This window comes from Loxodonta africana, chromosome 15 (genome assembly GCF_030014295.1).
Source record: "Loxodonta africana isolate mLoxAfr1 chromosome 15, mLoxAfr1.hap2, whole genome shotgun sequence".
NCBI classification, from domain to species: domain Eukaryota; kingdom Metazoa; phylum Chordata; class Mammalia; order Proboscidea; family Elephantidae; genus Loxodonta; species Loxodonta africana.
The window spans coordinates 40,843,447-40,864,127 of NC_087356.1; the positions used below are offsets into that span (position 1 = coordinate 40,843,447).

General features: G+C 41.0%; 1 protein-coding gene across 1 annotated transcript in view; it reads left to right on the forward strand.

The window, feature by feature from the left end:
• Positions 1 to 20,681, forward strand: part of DNAH6 (dynein axonemal heavy chain 6) — a 302,643-nt gene that overhangs the window by 267,475 nt on the left and 14,487 nt on the right. The window contains exons 68-72 of the mRNA XM_064268785.1: positions 1,024 to 1,162; positions 9,680 to 9,799; positions 11,000 to 11,121; positions 17,508 to 17,637; positions 20,361 to 20,488. Of these exons, the coding sequence (XP_064124855.1) occupies positions 1,024 to 1,162; positions 9,680 to 9,799; positions 11,000 to 11,121; positions 17,508 to 17,637; positions 20,361 to 20,488 (639 nt within the window). The remainder of the gene's footprint in view (positions 1 to 1,023; positions 1,163 to 9,679; positions 9,800 to 10,999; positions 11,122 to 17,507; positions 17,638 to 20,360; positions 20,489 to 20,681) is intronic.

Here is a 20,681-nt window from a genome sequence, read left to right on the forward strand (position 1 = left end):
TTAACAGCTTCCTCCCCACCTATGACTGGAGCATCAAGTCTCCTGGAGCGTCAGGTCTCCTGAAAGATGACCTTCAGTTTGGCACCACTTTCTGCTTCCCTGTGTTCAAACCTCACTGCTCTGCTCTGGTATCCATCCTGTGGCTTTCTACCTGAATTCTGACTCTCTGACTACATACCTCTAGATGATGTCTTGATTAGACTGGCTGCCTGGTTTTCAAATTTATGCCACATAACGGAAAAGAAACAGAAAGAAGAAGAAAAAAAATTAAGGATGCAAGATATAAGTGAACAAGGTCCTAGAGGAAGCCCAAGGGGATGGGATCAGGGGCTCTGGGTATGAGGCCTTTGTCCCACTAACAAAAGCAGCTGAGATGAGGAGTTGGTTTAAGATTTGGGGAAATTTTGAGATGAAGAGGAGGGAACATGGGACCAGTCTCCTGATTTATCAGTTCATAATTAAGAAATTACTGTGGGATAAAGGGATAATAAGAGGGGAAATATTTCAATATGGGACATTATGAGACAAGGATTATGGATCTGTGTATCAGTTTTTTTTAAAAGCTATTACTATGGAGAAGTTAGTATGGAATCAGCATAGCATGGCATGACTGAAAGGTCTTGTCAGAGGACAGACGGTTAGCGCTCTCTATGATAACAGTGTCAGTATTTTTATGTCAGAAAACTCAGAGGTTGGTTTTGTTTTTTTTTTTCATATTTTGATGGGAAAATGTGTTACTTTATTTTACCCTGACGAACAAATGTTCTTTTGGCAGGTCTATCAAATTTCCAGTAATTACAAATTTTCTGTTGGGAATATAAGGGGGGAGCAGTATTGGAGGAAGAAATGCCTCCTCTGTTTCAATCTTTGGTAAAAACCTAATTAAAGTTGAACTGGAAGATTTTTACAGATTTTGCAGTATGAGGGTGCCCTACTGCAAAAGGAACCTCTAAATTTTCAATAATTTACACAAAATTGATTTCATCAAATTTTATTTAAAACTGGTTTCATTTTCTGTTCCAGGAGAGAAAAAAGTTTGGCCCTCTGGGTTGGAATATCTGCTATGAGTTTAACGACAGTGACAGGGAATGTGCCTTGCTGAACCTCAACCTTTACTGTCAGGAAGGAAAGATCCCCTGGGATGCCCTGATTTACATCACTGGTCAGTATTCCACAGGACCAGGGCATCCAGCTGTGCCCACAAGGTTGTTGGTTTCTGCCCACCAGGTCCAAGCCCTTAGGAAGACGGTGTCCTCCCCAGTGTTTGGTGGTGGTGATGATGACTTCTGATATTCCCCTTGTGGAGATAAGACCCTGAGAAGAAAACCCAATAAGAACATCATAAAAATATTTACACATGGAAATGGGGCAGATGTTTTCCCAAACAACAATAACAGCAAATCATGCCAGCCACTGTTTTAAGCATTTCCCATGAATCAGTGTATTTAATCCTCATTAACAACTCCATAAGGCGAGGACTAGTATTACCCTCCTTTTACACATGAGGAAAGTGAAGCACACAGTTTATAAGTGGTGGAGCCAAGGTTTGAATCCGAGGAGTCTAGCCTCCAGAGTCAGTGGTCTTAAATTCAAAAGAATGTAAAAATCTGTTGACTAGTAGAGACCTGTTGAATTTGGTATATTTGTGAAAAAGGAAAAGATCTTTCAGGAATTACAGTCATGGCAAATATTAATTATAGCCATGTGGGGATCTTGTTGCCAGAACTAAATCCAGTTTGACCATGTGGTCCCAAGTAACGAGGGAGGGAAGAAGTGCCCTGAGAACGGGGGAAGGAGAGAGGTCTGAAAAGGGCAGAGGAGAGAACTGGTGTCTGGGAATGGGCGGTTTTCCTCTGCAAGTAAGGGGAAAGGGGAATTACAGAGGGGTATCAGGTAATCTAGAGCCTTGAAAGGCAGATGAAACCTTGGAACATGTTTGAGCAGAGGGTGGGAAATGACAGTGATGATGGATAAGGACCAGTCCCCAGGATGGATCACGAGAGGAGGGCTGGAATCTAGGAGGCCAGTCAGAAGGGGATATTTTATACTTCTGCTTTCAGCTATGCTAATAGGGCCAAGATTGATTAGTGAAATATTAATGTAGGCAGAATTTTTCTCTGGCACCCTCTACTCTACTCACCCTGAATTTTCCTGTTCCTTGTTTTTCCCTCCCTTCCTTCATTCCTAGAACATCTGACCTTTCAGGTGACCTCAATCTTTACTGCTGTGGAAGTAATTGTGTTTTTAAAAGAATAGAAAGGAGCAAGAGAGGATGTATCTGTTCTCACTACTTGTATCCAACACTGCAGAAGAGCTTCTAGCCAGGGAAATTAGACAAGAAAAACCAATAAAAGCATCCAGATTGGAGTGGAAGAAGTAACCCTGTCGTTATTTGCAGATGACATGATCTTGTCTGCAGAGAATCCTACAAAATTGGCTTTAAAGCAACTAGAAGTAATAAACAAAGTCAGCAAGGTCACAGGATATAAAAGCAATGTTCAACTATCAACTGCAATCCAAAAATGATATGTCTTTTAATTCACTCATAATAGCATCAAAAAGAATAAAGTACTTGGGAATAAATTTAACAGAAGAAGTACGGATGTGTACACTGAAACTGTAAAACATTGCTGAATGAAATTAAAGATGATCTAAATAAATGGAGAGATAGCCATGCTCATGGATTGGAAGAGTCAATATTGTTAGGATGGCAGTACTCCCCCAGACTGATCTATAGATTCGACGCAATCTTTATCAAAATCTCATCAGGCATTTTTGCAAAAATTGACAAGCTAATCTTAACAGCCACATGGAACTGCAGAGGACTCCAAATAGCAAAAACAATATCTAAAAAAAGAATAAAGTTGGAAAACTTACATTTCTCAATTTCAAAACTTACTACAAAGCTACAATAATCAAGACAGTGTGTTACTGGCATAACAGTAGACCTATAGATCAATGGAACAGAATTAGGAGTCCAGAAATAAACCTTTGCATTTATGCCATATTAATTTTTGACAACGGTCCCAGGACAATTCAATGCAGAAAGTGTAGTCTTTTCAACAAAATGTGCCAGGACAATTGGATATTCACATGCAAAAGGATAAATATAAATGCTTCTCTCACACCATACACAAAAATTAATTCAAATGGGTGATAGACCTAAACGTAACAGCTAAAACTATAAAACTCTTAGAAGAAAGCATAGAGGTAAATCTTTGTTTCCTTGGGTAGGTAATCATTTCTTAGATAAGACACCAAAAGCACAAGCAATAAAAGTAAAAAATGATAAATTGGATGTCATCAAAATTTAAAACTTTTGCATTTCAACAAACACATCAAGAAAGTGAAAAGGCAAGCTACAGAATGAACGTATCTGCAAATTATATATCTGACAAGGGATTTGTATCCTAAGATATAAAGAACTTTTACAACTCAATAATAAGAAGAAAAGTAATCCACTTAAAAAATGAACAAAAGATTTGAAAAAACATTGAATATACCAAAGAAGACATACAAATGGCCAATAAACACATATAAATGTGCTCAGTTAGTCATTAGGGAAATGAAAATTGAAGCCATAATGAGTACCACCTCATACCCACTAGGAAGGCTATTTAAAAAAAAAAAAAAAAAAAAAGGATAATAACAAATGTTAACAGGATGTGGAGAAATTGGAACCCTCCTATATTGCTGGTAGGAACGTAAAATGGCACCATTGCTTTGGGAAGTGTAAAAATAAAGTTACCTTACAATTCAGTAATTACGCTCCTAGGTATATACCCAGGAAAAATTAAAAAATATCTCTACACAAAAACTTCTACACAAATGTTTATAACAGCATTATTCACAATAGCCAAAAAGTGGAAACAACCTACATGTCCATCAACTGATGAATCGATAAAACATATTATTTAGCCATAAAAAGGAATAAATTACTGCCGCAACATGGATGAACCTTGAAAATATTGTGCTAAATAAAAGAAGCCATACACAAAAGACCACATGTTGTATGAATTTATATGAAAATTCCAGGAAAGCCAACCCTATAGAGACAGGAAGTACATTAGTGGTTGAACACAGGGGACTGAAAATGGGGAGGGATCATAAATGGCCGAGAAATTTCTCTTTGAGGTGATAGAAATGTTTTAAAATTAGATTGTGGTGATGGTTCCATAACTCCGTAAATTTATTTTAAAAATTATTGAATTGAACACATAAACTGTATATAAATTTTATGACTTGTAAAATTATACCTCGGTCAAGCAGAGAATACCAGAAGGATGTTTACCTGTGTTTTATTGACTATGCAAAGGCATTTGACCGTGTGGATCAGAACAAATTATGGATAACGTTGCGAAGAATGGGAATTCCAGAACACCTAATTGTGCTCATGAGGAACCTTTACATAGATCAAGAGGCAGTTGTTCGGACAGAACTAGGGGATACTGATTGGTTTAAAGTCAGTAAAGGTGTGCATCAGGGTTGTAGTCTTTCACCATACCTATTCAATCTGTATGCTGAGCAAATAATCCGAGAAGCTGGACTATATGAAGAAGAACGGGGCATCAAGATTGGAGGAAGACTCATTAACAACCTGCGTTATGCAAATGACACAACCTTGCTTGCAGAAAGTGAAGAGGACTTGAAGCACTTACTAATGAAGGTCAAAGACCACAGCCTTCAGTATGGATTGCACGTCAACATAACAAAAATCCTGACAACTAGACCAATGAGCAACATCATGATAAACAGAAAAGACTGAAGTTGTCAAGGATTTCATTTTCCTTGGATCCACAATCAACAGCCATGGAAGCAGCAGCCAAGAAATCAAACGACACATTGCATTGGGTAAATCTGCTGCAAAGGACCTCTTTAAAGTGTTGAAGAGCAAAGATGTCACCTTGAAGACTAAGGCACGCCTGACACAAGCCACGGTATTTTCAATCACATCATATGCATGTGAAACCTGGACAATGAATAAGGAAGACTGAAGAATTGATGCCTTTGAATTGTGGTGTTGGTGAAGAATATTGAATATACCATGGATTGCCAAAAGAATGAACAAATCTGTCTCAGAAGAAGTGCGGCCAGAACGCTCCTTAGAGGCAAGGATGGCGAGACTGTGTCTTACACACTTTGGACACGTCAGGAGGGATCAGTCCCTGGAGAAGGACATCATGCTTGACAAAGTACAGGGTCAGGGGAAAAGAGGAAGACCCTCAACGAGGTGGATTGACACAGTGGCTGCAACAATGAGCTCAAGCATAACAATGATTGTAAGGATGGCCCAGGACCAGGCACTGTTTGATTCTGCTGTGCATAGGGTCGCTATGAGTCGGAACTGACTCAACAGCACATAACAAGAAGCTGTTATTTAAAAAAGGATAGGAGCAACAAGGCAATGCTTTATCCAGGTGGTGATACTTGCTAATGGTGGAATTTTAGGCAGCCATTTATGAATTCATTCAGAAGATATTATCACAATGATAGATGCTGGAAATACACAGATGACATATTCCCTGTCTACCAAAAGCGCATGGGTTAGGGAGTGAGGAAGAATGAGTAAATCATAATGTTATGATAATCACCAAAATAGAAGTGTATACACAATGCTGTGGGGATTTAGAAGGATCAACTAATACTATCGGGAGGAATCTGGGAAAGCTTCACCAAGGAAGTTGAACTGATTGAGTTGGGTGCTGAACCGTGGGGAAGTTGGGCTCACCAGGAGAGAAGAGGCAGGAGAGCACACTGGGCAGAGAGGACAGTGATGTGAAAAGCCCAGCAGTGTGTGAGGTGTGGCTTGACTGTAGAAATAGTATTTCAGTAGGGCTGGAACAGAGGTGTGTACAAAGGGAAAGTGCGTATAGAGAAAAAAATTATCTTCAATAAAACTTAAAAAGGTGAGCTAGGGCCACACTCTCAAAGGCCTATGTGTCATGTTAATGAATTTTGGCTCTACCTTGTAAGCAATGGTTAGCAGTTAAAGTCTTTTAGGTCTGGGAAAGGTACAACAATTTACAAAGCTACAATAAAAGCAAGATGATGAATTGAACAAGGGGCTCTAGTAACAGCTGTGGGGAAACTAGACAGTAGAGAACAAACAGAAATATTTGGGGGGCTTTATATACATAGGAAGGTACTTTGAGTTGTGGGGAAGGGTCTTAAAAATTTCACGGTGTGGGCTCCAGCAATGCATAAATTCAGGAGTGCTGTTGGAGACGTATCTGATCTCAAAATAGGTAAGGACAGAGCCCAATCTCAGGCCTGTCCAGTTTGCATTGGCCCATCCCAAGCCAGGCCATGGGAATAGGAAAAGAAGAGAAGAAGGAAGCCACCACTCAGCCTCTGCAGCGAAGACCGAAGGAATGCTGGTGCTGGGGCCAGGCCAGGTGGTGGGCATGTATGGTGGATAGCCCCAACGCCCCTCTTCTGGGAAGAGCGTGCCCACAGGACTCCTTCCTGAACTGTGATTCATCTACCCTGAGTCAAAATGGTAGAGCTCTTTATTTACTAGGTTTGAGCCAAGCAAAAGGATAAAACTAAATTTGGATGGACAAGCACAAAATCTTTTAACTCATAAGAAAAACATCTTTGTGCTACTTCTCAAAATATAGAGATTTTCGATTAAAATTTTTTTTAGAATAATATAAGGAAACTCTTTTCTCTCACCACTAAGTGTTGGAGTCTAAATTTTCCTGGCCATCCTCCTTTCTTAATGCCATCATGTAGCTGGAGAACCTTGAGCTTTACATTCTCATCCAGCCCCAAGGATCCAAGAAAAGCTTCAAGCTGGCCTTGATGGATCCACTGCAGAAATTTAACCCAACTTTGTGTTCCTAGACTTACCAGGGAATGGCTGAAGAATATTCCCAGGAAGTTACAGCAGCTTCTCCTCCTTCCCTCTTAGAATTGCTAATACAGAGATTCAGCTACTTGATCATCAGCCCTGGTACCTACTCCCCCTCCTTTCTCCCTGAGTGAGAGGCTAATCCAACAAGACTAACAAAGGGTGCTCCAACACAAGACGAAAGATAGGTGTTCCTACAGGAGACACAGAGTAAATACACTCTTATCTCGGAAGAAATAAATTATTGAGATTCCAAGACCGAAATACTGAAATAACCAACAATCTCAGTTTGAAAGAGAATGAAAAAAATTTTTTTTTTCCTCCTCACCTAATAGAAGAGATAGAAATGAGAATGGGGATTCAGAAGTTGACAATGTCAGTACCAAGGATGAGATTCTTCCAGGTATACTACAGTGGTGAATAATCAATTGTAGCAAAGGATCTGGAATTTTGCCAAAGAATTATATCAGTAATAGATATCATTCCAGTGTGGTTCTTTCCTACTTGTAATTTTGAGATGGCAGTGGAGCATGCTGAACATAGCCACTCTGTGGAAAGAGCTAGATACCAGTGAGTCTTAATTCCCCATAACATAATTTCTGTGAGGCACATTGTTTCTTTCACCTTGGCTCTCTCTCTCCTCCCTAGCTTGGCGTAATTTATAAGGTGTCTACGGAGTTTGAATCCACAATCAATGCCCATGGAAGCAGCAGTCAAGAAATCAAATGACTTATTGCGTTGGGTAAATCTACTGCAAAAGTCCTCTTTAAAGTGTCAGAAAGCAAAGACGTCACTTTGAGGACTAATGTGCACCTGACCCAAGCCATGGTATTTTCAATTGCCTCATATCCATGTGAAAGTTGGACGATGAATAAAGAAGACCAAAGAAGAATTGATGTCTTTGAATTATGGTGTTGGCGAAGAATATCAAATATACTGTGGACTGCCAGAAGAATGAACAAATCTGTCTTGGAAGAAGTATAGCCAGAATGCTCCTTGGAAGTCAGGATGGTGTCTTGGTTGTCTAGTGCCGCTATAACAGAAATACCACAAGTGGATGGCTTCAACAAACAGAAGTTTACTCTCTCACAGTCAAGTAGGCTAAAAGTCCAAACTCATGGTGTCAGCTCCAGGGGAAGGCTTTCTTTGTCAGCTCTTGAGGAAGGTCTTTGTCATCAATCTTCCCCTGGACTAGGAGCTTCTCCATACAGGAACCCCAGGTCCAAAGGACGTACTCTGCTCCTAGCACTGCTTTCTTGGTCTTATGAGGTCCCCCCTCTCTGCTCTCTTCCCTTTCCTTTTATTGCTTGTAAGATAAAAGGTGGTGCAGGCCACACCCCAGGGAAACTCCTTTTACATTGGATCCGGGATGTGACCTGAGCAAGGGTGTTACATCCCACCCTAATCCTCTTTAACATAATCTAACCTTGCCTCATTAACCACAGGCAGAGATTAGGATTTACAACACATAGGAAAATTATGTCAATCACAAAATGGTGGACAATCAGAGAATACTGGGAATCATGGCCCAGCCAAATTGATACACATGTTTTTGGGAGACACAATTCAATCCATGACATCCCACCATTTGGCCTTCCAAAATTCATGTCCTTGTCACATGTTAAACATAGTCACCCCATCATATCACAGCAAAATCTTAACTCCAAGTTCAAAATCCAAAAATTTCTCTTCATCTGTGAAATCTAGAATACAAGTTATCTACTTCCAAAGGTACAATGGTAGAACAGGCACAAGTTAGACATTTCCATTACAAATGGAAGAAATTGGAGGGAAAGAAGGCGTATGGTAACAGGCACCAAGCAAGTTAGCAGAACACATTACATTAGCCCTCAAGGCTTGAAAATAATCCTCTGTTCTCTGAGACCACTCACACAATAGCCCTGCTCTCCAGACCCTTGGTATTGGCCACACTTCTCTGGATTCTGAGTGGAGGCCTCTTGGCCCCGGGCTTCAGCTCCACCTTCCAGGCCACAAGGACAGCAACTCTTCTCCCTCGGCTTTAGGGTTTACAACACATAGGAGAGTTATTTCAATCACAAAACGGTAGACAATCACACAATACTGGGAATCACAGCCCAGCCAAACTGATATGCATATTTTGGGGGAACACAATTCAATCTATGACAGATGGTGAGACTTTATCTCATGTATTTTGGACATGTTATCAGAAGGAACCAATCCCTGGAGAAGGACATCACGCTTGGTAAAGTAGAGGGCCAGAGAAAAGAGGAAGACCCTCAGTGAGATGGATTGACACAGTCGCTACAACAATGGCCTCAAGCATAATAACAATTGTGAGGATGGCACAGGATTGGGCAGTGTTTGGTTCTGTTGTACATATATGGTCCCTATGAGTTGGAACTGACTCCACGGCCCCTAACAACAGCAACTTGGAGTTTGAATGCTTTTCTGCAAATATTTTTCTTATTGGCCCCAGGAAGAAGCACTGTTTCGTGGAAAGTGTGTGTGTTCTAGAATACTCCAGTCAATGACAGGATAAGACCCAAAATCAAGATTTAGAAGCAAAAGAATAGGAAGAAGGAAGGAATACACAGAATTCTGTGGCTTTATTTTATATTATTTGGAAAACCCAAAATAAAGTACATATACCATATTGCCTTTCTGCCTTTTAAAAATTGCCTTGTATTCTATTTTTGAAGGGCAGTGGAAGGAAATTCTGATGTGGTATCTCCATATTCAGCACCAAATAAATATGTTTTATTTGGTATGTTTTATTAAAATTTGGGTATGCTTATCAATAAAAAACAAACAATAAACTATTTTAAAATGCAAACTCTTTTTCAGGTGAAATTACATATGGTGGTAGAGTTACAGACACCTGGGATCAACGATGCCTTCGTACTGTCTTGAAAAAATTTTTTTCACCTGAGACATTAGAAGCCGATTATAAATATTCGGAATCAGGTAAATGACTTTTCAATATTACAAAAAAGACCTTTGCCAAGAAACCATTGACAGCATCTCTCAGTTTTCCACCTAGCAGCTCTCTATCTCCAGTCGTCACCACCAGCTCCCACCGCCACCCCACTGCCATGCTTGACAACCTTCAAAACTGGTTTGGTAGTAAAAGTACAGGGATACATGTTGTGCAGTAACAACTTTGAATTTCTCTTTTAAAGTTGGTTTTGTTTAAATATGTTTTCTAATATACTTGGAATGCAATTAAAGAGAGCTTCCATTACAGTGAGTTGAGTAAGAAACAGGTCCTTGAGTTGGTGATAGCTCAGCAAGTAGATTAATGGTTCCTAACTGTCGACCCCTTTTGAGAGGGCAGTCTGATTAGTGCACAAACCCATTACCATTGAGTGGATTCTGACTCGTGCTCGTAATGACCCTATAGGACAGGGTAGAACTGCCTCGCAAGGTTTTCAAAGAGTGGCTGGTAGATTTGAATTGCCAACCTTTTGGTTAGCAGCCAAATGCTTAACCGCTGCGTCACCAGGGCTGCGATTACCACTGAGTTGAAAAAGACTAATAAGACTCAACTGTATATCCTCTAATGTCTATGGAAAATTGAGTACCCTAGATTTCAGTGTTTTGCATATATCGCTTTTGGTTTGGAGGACTGGGAGGATTGTTGTTGTTTATCAAACAAATGAGAAAGCAGTCTAACCCAGCATAAATTTGGAGCCCTTAAGGAGGCAGTCCGGGTGCTGCCTTTGAGCAGCACAGCCCTAGTCTCTCAGAAGCTTGGAATGTTCTGGGGGAGACACCCAAAAACTTAGGAGAGTGATCAGATGCTCGAGGCCTCAAGAAAAGGTGATAACACTAAACACAGCAGTGCAAGCAAAGAGGCTGGGAAAAACAGTCCCTTTTCTCTGTGAGGAAACCCTGGTGGCATAGTGGTTAAGATCTACAGCTGCTAACCAAAAGGGCAGTGGTTTGAATCCACCAGGCACTCCTTGGAAACTCTATGGGGCAGTTCTACTCTGTCCTATAGGGTTGCTATGAGTCAGAACTGACTCGACAGCAGTGGGTTTGGGTTTTTTCTCTGTGAGGCAGCTAGCTGGAACCACCATCAGAGCCAAGAAAGGAGGCCCCAAACCCAGCAGTATAAAGCCAGTCTGTTTGAGACATGTTTACCTTCTGTCTTTTTAATCACAGGCATCTATTTTGCACCCTTGGCCGACAGCCTTCAAGAGTTTAGGGACTACATTGAAAATCTGCCTTTGATAGATGACCCAGAAGTATTTGGAATGCATGAAAATGCCAACTTAGCTTTCCAGGTATGTGGCCTTGCAACTTAAAAAACATATTCATCTTGTTTATATAAACTTGAAACTTCAGGAATCACCTCACTAGTTCTGTAATTTATAATATCCTTAAATAAAAAAATAAAATAAAGATTTCCACCTTGACTTCAGTATTCAGCTTGTTCCCTTTGGGCCCTTCACAGAATTCTAAGCTCATCATGTATTTTCCCTGTTACTACGGATCCCCTCCACCTCCCTGCCTTCTGCCTCGTCCATAATCTGCCGCTCACAGTCTACCACAGCGTGGGGATTTGGATGATAATACAGCCCTGTCTCCTTTGCCCATCTCCCTCCATGCTGGCACATTCGCATCATATCACACAAAGGTTTGGGATCCACAGATGATTAGGTTATGAAAGTACAGTAACGAATGTCCAAAGAGATAAATTAAAATGATTTTCTTACGAAGCATGATTCATCAAGGTCACAGTGCCAGACCACAGGGATGGGTCCAAAGGGCAAACTGGCTTCTTTTTCTCCTCTGTGTAAGGCCTCCCATTGCCTCACAATTACCTAAGGACAGTCCAAGGTCCTCAGCACAGCAGTCAAGGCTCCCTCATGACCCGGCACCGCCAGCGCTCTTAGTTACATTGTCTACCGTGGTCAATCATCTGTAACCAAAACCAAAAACCAAACCCAGTGCCATAGAGTCAATTCCGACTCATAGCAACCCTATAGGATAGAGTAGAACTGCCCCATAGAGTTTCCAAGGAGTGCCTGGCAGATTTGAACTGCCAAATCATCTGTAGGTGAGCCAAAATCATGAAATGAGGTGTCTTCCTGGGGACCCTGGAAAGCTTTAGAGGTTGGCGACTAGGTTTAGCCTTAAGGCGAATCATCTTTCTTTTCAACTTAAATTTTTTCACTGCAAGTGATAGAGGGTGAGGTCTGCCTAGATATTAAGGAACCCACATACACGCACACACACAGACAAAAAAACAGTGGGTCCTTCAGAGAGAACACCAAGAGACCAGTGCAGTGACACCTTATTTCGTGCCTTCTGCCATTAAATTTGCCATTGGGCAGAAAGTTAAAATAACATAGTTTGGTTTTCTAAGATACAGTCTACTTTCAGGAGGAAAAAGACATGGCCAAACCTAGTGCTAACATTTACCCGTAACTGCTCCGGGGTGGGTGGGGTGGGGGAAAGAGGGAAACGGGCATGTGGATATGGTACGGCTCACCACATCCTATTGTAACCGAACAAAGGGTTCCTGTGTCCTGTCCTATTAGCCGATCAAAATAAGACAGATGCCACACCGCCAGTTGCAAGGGAAACAGAAAGTGGAAATTTATTGTCTGCGCCGACAAGGAGCCGCGCTGGGTCTACTGACCATAAGGCCACGTGCTCAATGTCTGAGGGAGTAGGGGAGCTTTTTATTTCCCATGTCATCTGGGGGTTGGGTTTGGCCCAGAACTCTCCGCCCTTAGCCCTCCCATGTCCACATTTGGAGGTCTGGATGTTGAATCATGTCAGTGATGTTCAGGTCCAAGGACAGACTGAGGACACAGCTCTTCAGGTCTTGCACATGCGCCAAAATCTTGGTTCACGCATGCGCAGGATTGTGGCACCAAATTCAAACTGTGGTTGGCAGCAGCGTGTTCAGGCCAAGCAGAGTTACAACCTGTGGCTTGGCAGGCTGCGAGGGGATGGGGAAGCGCGGCGGAGGGCAGGGGAAATCTCCGTGGAGGCTTCACTATAAGAAATGAAGCAGTGTTGTACGGGTAAAGCTGTCGGTAGTGTGTACCTAGGAGTGTGGTTTTTGTATTTCCCTTTGGATCAGCATGACTAAGAATGGAACAGCAGGCATGCGGCAGCCCGCTGGTAGGTTTTCCTGCTTGGCCTCCCTTCCCCCATTTTTGTGGTATAGGACGTGCCCCACTCTCATCCCTTTCCTTTGGGGCAATTGCCCCTTCCCCATTCCGTGAACTTCTGATAAAATTTCCAGCAACCTTCCACCCCCACATAAGTAAGCAAATATAGGACTCAGGCCTGGCCAAAGCTGCACCCCACCCTTTAGTCATGCTAATTGGTCCAAGGAGTAGTCATATGGTCCATGTTAGGCCAATGAGAGTCCTTTCCTGAGTTTTTATATAGAGATGCTGGGGAGGGGAAGAGGGGCAAGGAGAGAGGGCTCATGTTTTCCTCTGGGATCACTGGCTAGGATGCTTTGTATCTGCAGCTGTCTATGAGGCCTTGTCCCTGATACCCCCAACCCACCTCTTCTCCCACAACTACACCAAAGAAGCTCATCCTCCATAGGAGAGGATGAAGGCAGCCTAGAGAGAAACAGCCAATCATGCACAGGGAACAGAGTTTTAGATCCATCCCTTCATGCCCAAGAACCATGCAACTTGTGTTCTTTTCTTTCCAGTTATATGAGTCCACAGATTCCTTGTCTATGCTTTAGCTGGTTTAGGATAGATAATTCTACCTCCTGCAACCAAAAGAGTCTTAATAGAAAAGATATAAATGATTCCTTCCTCAGTCCAGCAAGTTGTACTTACATAGATGTTACTAGAAACTAGTAATGAAATTTGGACTTTGACCTGTGCACATCAGCTGGAAATACAAGGAAGAAACTTGCCTCCAGTGAGGATAATGAGCATAAGTCAAGGGCCATCTGCATAGACTGTTTATGGGCAAACTCAGATCTGTTATCTCTCTTCTCCTTAAAGGCTGAATAAATGAAAAGAAAAAACCAACAGGGTTTGAGTAAATAGGAAACAAACACACATATTGAAGGAGCCAAACCAAAAAACCAAGCCCACTGCCGTCAAGTCAATTCCGACTCATAGCGACCCACAGGACAGAGTAGAACTGCCCCATAGAGTTTCCAAGGAGTGCCTGGTGGGTTTAACTGCCAACCTTTTGGTTAGCAGCTGTAGCACTTAACCACTACACCACCAGGGTTTCCTCTTGAAGGATAAAAAAAAAAAAAATAAGGGATACAAAATACCATCCAGAAGACTCAGTCACCTTCTGCAAATCATCTACTGCAGGAACCAGAAAAATGTATGTGTTTTGGCATCTAGGAAAGGATATAAGAAAACTTAGCCTGTACAAAAGAGAGAGCCAGAATGTGAGAACAGGCTGAAATGTAAATACAAAGGATGCCATGAGATGAGAGAGAACGAAATGTTCCAAGGAACCAAAAAATAATCATAGCAGAATTAAAATCTGCTCTGGGGACCTGAAGACCAGAACTGATATATAGATCATCACACATGTGATACAGGGAACAAATTTAATAAGCATTCCAGAATGGATATTAAAATGTCCAAAAAAGATAGAAAATTATAACAGATGATAATAGGTATGGAGAATAGTGCAAGGAGATCCAACAGAACAATAACAAGCAATATTTCAAGAAGGTCTTTAATTACTTTTTGCTGTGCTGGGAAAAAAAAATCTGAAACCATGCCTGGACAGATCCTGGCACAAATTTAGAACTACAATAATAAAGAAAAAGGTCATATAAACATTTGGCCCACTCCTCATCCCCCTCGGCAAAAAAAAAAAAAAAAAAAAAATGCTACCATATTAGGATGGATTAGGTTATGCCACAATTAACAAAATTACTCAAATTCATGTGGTTTAATACAACGATTGTGTTGGCAGGTTGGCAGAGGGGCTTTGCTCCACAGAGTCACTCAGGGACCCAGTCTGGCAGAGGCTTTATTACACCGTAGCTGCATTAACTGGAACAAATTGCTTCTTTGTTCACTGCAGTATGGGAAGAAAGACACTAGAGAATTATGCATAGGCTTTTCACTGCCTCAGCTAGAAATTCCACCATTACTTCTGCTCACATTTCATTGGCCAGAACTAATCATGTGTCCCGCCTAACTGCAAGGGTGTGTGGAAGTGTAATCCTTGCTATGTCCTAAAGGAGAGGAGAGCTAGGAATGGGTGCACACTAGAAGTCTCTACCCATACCAGGCTGGCATAATAAATGTTTCAAAACTCATTCCATCCAACAAGAAGTCAAGAACTAAAATAGAGAAGACATAATGTTAAATGACTGGCACTGAACAAGGAACCAAACTGCTCAACTATAGCTTTAAGTAAATAACCTGACGTATGTGTTCAACACCTAATGAAATGTCAGATGTAATATTTGAAAGTGTCTATTATGTAAACTATAATTTCAATAATCAAGATCTAGAGTCCCAGGTTATATTTTCTGAGCTTCTCTCACTCAGGTAAGTGGATGACAAATGTTGGGGCTGGAGTTTCAAGGTCAAGGACTAGAGATTGGAGTGGGATTGATCTGGAGGGACTTAGATAATACTGTACCTGAAACATCCCACCACCCATCCTGGAAGCACTATTGCACATGGGTATCTAAACATGGAACACCAAGAGAATTACCCTTATGAGATTCTCTATGAGAATCTCTGTGAGAATCTCTATGAGATTCAAACAAATGGAAATGAGAATGATACCTTGCTCCTGAACAGAAGAAAAATGGAGAATATTTAACTGATCTTGGAATAGGGAAGAATTTCTAAGCATAAAAAGCAATGGGAAAATATATTGCTTTTGTAAGGGCCAGTGGATTTTATCATATCAGAAAGTTCACAAGAAAATCAAAATATAAATGGCAAACCAAAATATTTTTGAAACAAAAAAAAGTCAACTATCTGTATTATATACATACCCAAAAAAACCATCTCTCTTATAAATCAATAAAAAAAACACAAAAAATCAAAAATGTGCAAATTACATGAATATAAAGAAATAATACATTTGGCCAATGAACATATTTAAAAAGTTTAAGTCTGCTAATCCTCAAAGAATTGCAAAACAATATGAAACCATTTTTACCTATTGTGATAGTTAAGGTTGTGTTTCAACTTGGCTGGGCCATGATTCTCAGTGGTTTGGCAGTTATGTAATGATGCAGTTTGGTAGTCATGTAATGATGTAATTTGGTAGTTGTGTAATGGTGTAGTCATCCTCCACTTTTGTGATCTGATGTGAGCAGCGAATCAGTTGAAAGGGGAGTTTCTTTGAGGGTGTGGCCTGCATCCAATATATGTAGACATGCTGATAAAGCTCACTCGCTTGCTCTGGAGCCTGCATCCAGCTCGTTGTCATCTGACCCTTGGGACTTGAGCCAGTGACCTGCCGTATTGCCTATAGATCTTGAGCTTTGTCAGTCTTCACAACCTGTGAGCCAGCAGCCTACCATCTTACCTGCCAGTCTTGAAATTCATCAGCCTCCACAGCCTGTGAGCCGGCAGCCTGCCGTTTCACCTGCCAATCTTGGATTTGTTGGCCTCTGTAGCCCGTGAGCCAATAGGCTGCCATCTGACCTGCCAATCTTGGGTTCCTCAGCCCCTGCAGCTACATGAGTCAGAAGAAGGCCCTAGCCTGACACCCGAAGCCCAGATTTGGGACTTGCCAGCCTCTACAACCACATGAACCATTTCCTTGAGATAAATCTCTCTATATATATCTTTTATATATACGCCTTATTGGTTTTGCTTCTCTAGAGAACCCAGCCTAAATTTTGACACAATATTAATTCTTGCAAAGACACAGAAAAACAAGGTCCCCTGATACACCATTGTTGGGAGCATAAATTGATACAATGTTTTTAGCCATCCATGTGGTAACACATAGTCTAAAAACATCCCTTCTAGTAATCTATCATTTTAAAACTTTCAAAGGTAGAGTATGCAATTCATATAGATTCTATTCCCAAGTTCTATAAGATCTAAAAATGTCCAAAAAAGTAGATGAATGACTATATTAACTGTGGCACATTGATACCATGGAATGACACATAGTCACTAAAAGCAAGGTTTGTATAAAATTTTCAGTGGTATGGGAAAATGCTCGTGATATTGAAAAAGGAAACTGAAAAAGAAGGAATACTATATAAATTATATAGACCCAATCTCGTAAACTAGATGCACCTATATGTAGAAAATGTCCACAGTAGGAGAAAACCAAAATGTTATAAATAATTATCTCTGGACAGCAGGATTGTGAGTAGATTTTCTTTATACTTTTCTGTTTTTTTTAATTTTTTATAATAAGCTATATTACTTTTCTAATTAGGAAAAATGCTATTTAAATAAAAGTATGTCCTAAAACTGTGTTCTCATGATTTCTTCCTCATTTTTATATTTGCCTTTTAAATGATTAGCTGAAGATATTAAAATATAACACTGAAAACTATATACTATGCATTTCCAATAAGCACTTTTTACAAACTCTATCTTCAACATATATTTCTTTCCCTTGTTTTTGAGAACTGTCATTATTTCTATAAGTAAACTATATGTGCTACAGAATGATTTAAGAATTTGAGTCTTCACTGTTCTGTCTCTTATCACCCTTACAGTACAAAGAGACCAACACTTTAATCAACACCATACTTGAAGTTCAGCCAAGGTCCTCTTCAGGTGGAGAAGGAAAAAGCAATGATGAAATTGTCCAAGAACTTGTTGCTTCTGTCCGGGCCAGAGTTCTAGGTAATAAATAATTCCCAGCATCTGTATGCAGTGGCACTTTTAAGAATAAGCTCAAAGTGAGCCAACTGATTAGCAAGTGTCCAAATCTACTTATGATGTAGGGACTTTTCTTTACTCATTGCATTCTGACATGGAGCTCTCCATTTGTAGACTAGAAGCCTACAGCACCTTGACAGCTCAACTGCCAGAACTATTAGGAGCAAGTTGGTTTCTAACCCAATGTAACTTTAACCAGACCTTTTCCTGAGCTTCCCTTGACTTCATTATTGATATCTCTAGACCAGCACCTTGCAAGGCGGCAGCCACTAACCACATGTTGTCTACTTAAATTTAAATGTAAATAAAAAGAAATTAAAAATTCAGTTCTTCAGTCACACGAGCCACATTGCAAGTGCTACCATATTGGGCAATGCAGGTGTAGAATGTGTCCATCATTGTAAAGAGTTCTATTGGGCAGCCCAGCTCTAGAATTGATTTTATTTTCTTTTTTCTCCATTCAGGAGAAATGGCTAAATTAATTTCACCTTGTTTTCTGTTAAGTTAAGGAATCTTCTGAATGATCACAAGAGATTCACTTTCACACTTTTCTTAGATTGGCTGTAGAGTTAGATTTTCTTAGTCTGTCATTCCAGGGTCCAATCCCTGGGTGGTGCAAATAGTTTGTGCTCAGCTACTAAAAGGTTGGAGGTTCAAACCCACTCAATGGTACCACAGAAGAAAGGCCTGGCAATCTTCTTCCCTAAAGATTACACCCAAAAAAACCCAATGGAGCAGTTCTACTCTGTAACACATGGGGTCACCATGAGTCAGAATCAATTTGATGACAATGGGTTTTGTTTTTGTTTTTGTTTTTTGTATTATTCATGGTTGCAAGAGATGTCATTATAGGGAAAAGAAAATCGAGGCAGAAGAGACCAGTAACTGAGTCTCACCAATACCCTTAAGGCCCCCAGAGAAAGGAGAAGTGTGACCTCAGAACCCATTATCTCCTCCTTGGAGCTGGCCCTCAAAAGAATGGCTACTTGAGTAGAGGGCTTTGTTGATGTAGAGGTAAACTGAGTTGGTTACTTCAGAAAGCAATTTTCAATTCAATGAATATAAGATGGAGGGCTGAATGGAACAGAGATGGATAGTTGGATGGATGACCAGAGAAAGAATGTACTTGTTTCATAGAGTCCTACTGACATGTAGGTTTCTCTCTCCAAGCATCATAAAGCCTATGGTTTTACTATGAAACTGAAAGGCAAGGTCATCTACTAAGAATGAGGGTACAGGAATGCAAATGGTTTGTGAATTGAGGGTTTGGAATAGCCCTGAGGGGAAGGGTAGGAAGAAAAGACCAGGGACACGTTACTGCAGCAGCACCATGGGCCCAGGGAGATTGTGCTTACCCACACTGCTGTGTGATTTTCCTCCAGCAGCCAAAATGTGAGCGCTTAAGAAGAAATTTGATATATCGTGTTTTTATGCAGATAACATGCTCTGTCTGCATTTGTTTGCTGATCAGGACTTTCCCTCACAAGATGTTTCTGTACGCATGCTATGCTAATTTTTTTAAAGCAACACATGGAAGAGGATCGGCATAGTGGCACTTGAGAAGGTGCCTTGTGGGGGGTGGGTGCGGCCTGCCAACAAACGCAAAGGGTGCTCCCTATTAAAATAAGGATGAATTTTGGAGCCCCTAAATTTTTCCACTTCACTCAGATATGCAAGGAAAATGCAGTTTTTTTCTTTTTTTTTTATATCTCCTATGGCTCTTCATCTGCTGGATTGTAGAGGAAAGAAGAGCTAAATTCTCATCCAGTTTAAACCTTGGCCTGTGCAATGAGTCAGTTCCTCTGAGTGATGCTCAGGAGCTTGGGATAAATGCTGTCTCTCTCATCTCTGTCTCCCACCCCAGTCCTTTCTCTCCTAGATGCAAGGAGGGAATTTGGAGAAGAGCCGTGGCTCACACACCCGCATGGCAGAGGGCAAGACTCGGGTCCCAGGACAGTGCCCTCTGGTCACAGGATGTCCCTTGTCTTGCCCTGAAGTCTGCTTGACTGACTCCCACTCAGCCCAGGCCCAGGCCCAGGCCCATTTTTTCATGCCCTCCCGCAAAGCTGCCTCATTCACTGTAGAGACCCTTTTAGGCAAAACCCCCACTCAAATTCTAAGATACCGCTGGGCTGTGTTGACCTCTCACTTCATCCTTTCCCCTCTCTACCTCTCCCTTCTCCCCCACAGTCACCTCAGGTAGCACAGCCAGCCTCTAGTATTTTACCTCAGCGGTCAAGGACCTACCCTCCCCATCCCAGGATCACAGACCCCATGCTTAGACTGGCAGAGAAGATGAAAATGGCCATGAGGAACATGCTTTAAGGTGAAAAACAAAATGAACTAGTTTAACATTTGAGATAGACAGATGATATGTAGATAGGTAGATAGACAGACAGGATAGATAGATAGATGACAGACAGACAGACAGATAGATATAGACAGACAGATTGATTCCTGGTATGTTTGAATTTAAGCCTGATCTTCTCTGATTGTTTCTATAATAGAGTTGAATCATCAAAGAGTTCTAAATTATAGAGATTTTGTCAGATTTAAGCCCTGTACATACGACTTGAACAATGGGAGAAATTGGCTTTAAAATGTTAAGATAAGCACATTACAATAACAAAGTTATACAGATAGAAACAGTGATGACTGATCTGAGAAATCAACTGTGTGTGTTTCAGAAACACTGGAAATGGAGGGTGCTTCCGAGAGCCTTTTCACCAAGGATCCTCAAGGACGCCTTAACTCCTTGACCACTGTTCTTGGACAGGAAGTGGACCGGTTTAACAATCTGCTGAAGTTAATACATGTATGAGAGCTTACTTCCATCACTGCTATTGGGTATCGAGGCTTCGTAGACAATTGTACAATGAGTGTGCTTAGAATGTTCCACTTCTATCACTTCAGCATTTCTATTTGAATAAGCTCACATCTCTTCAAACTTGTCTAAAATTCAATCGATCCTTCTCTAATGTGTCTGCATCCCCTATTTCAGTAATGAC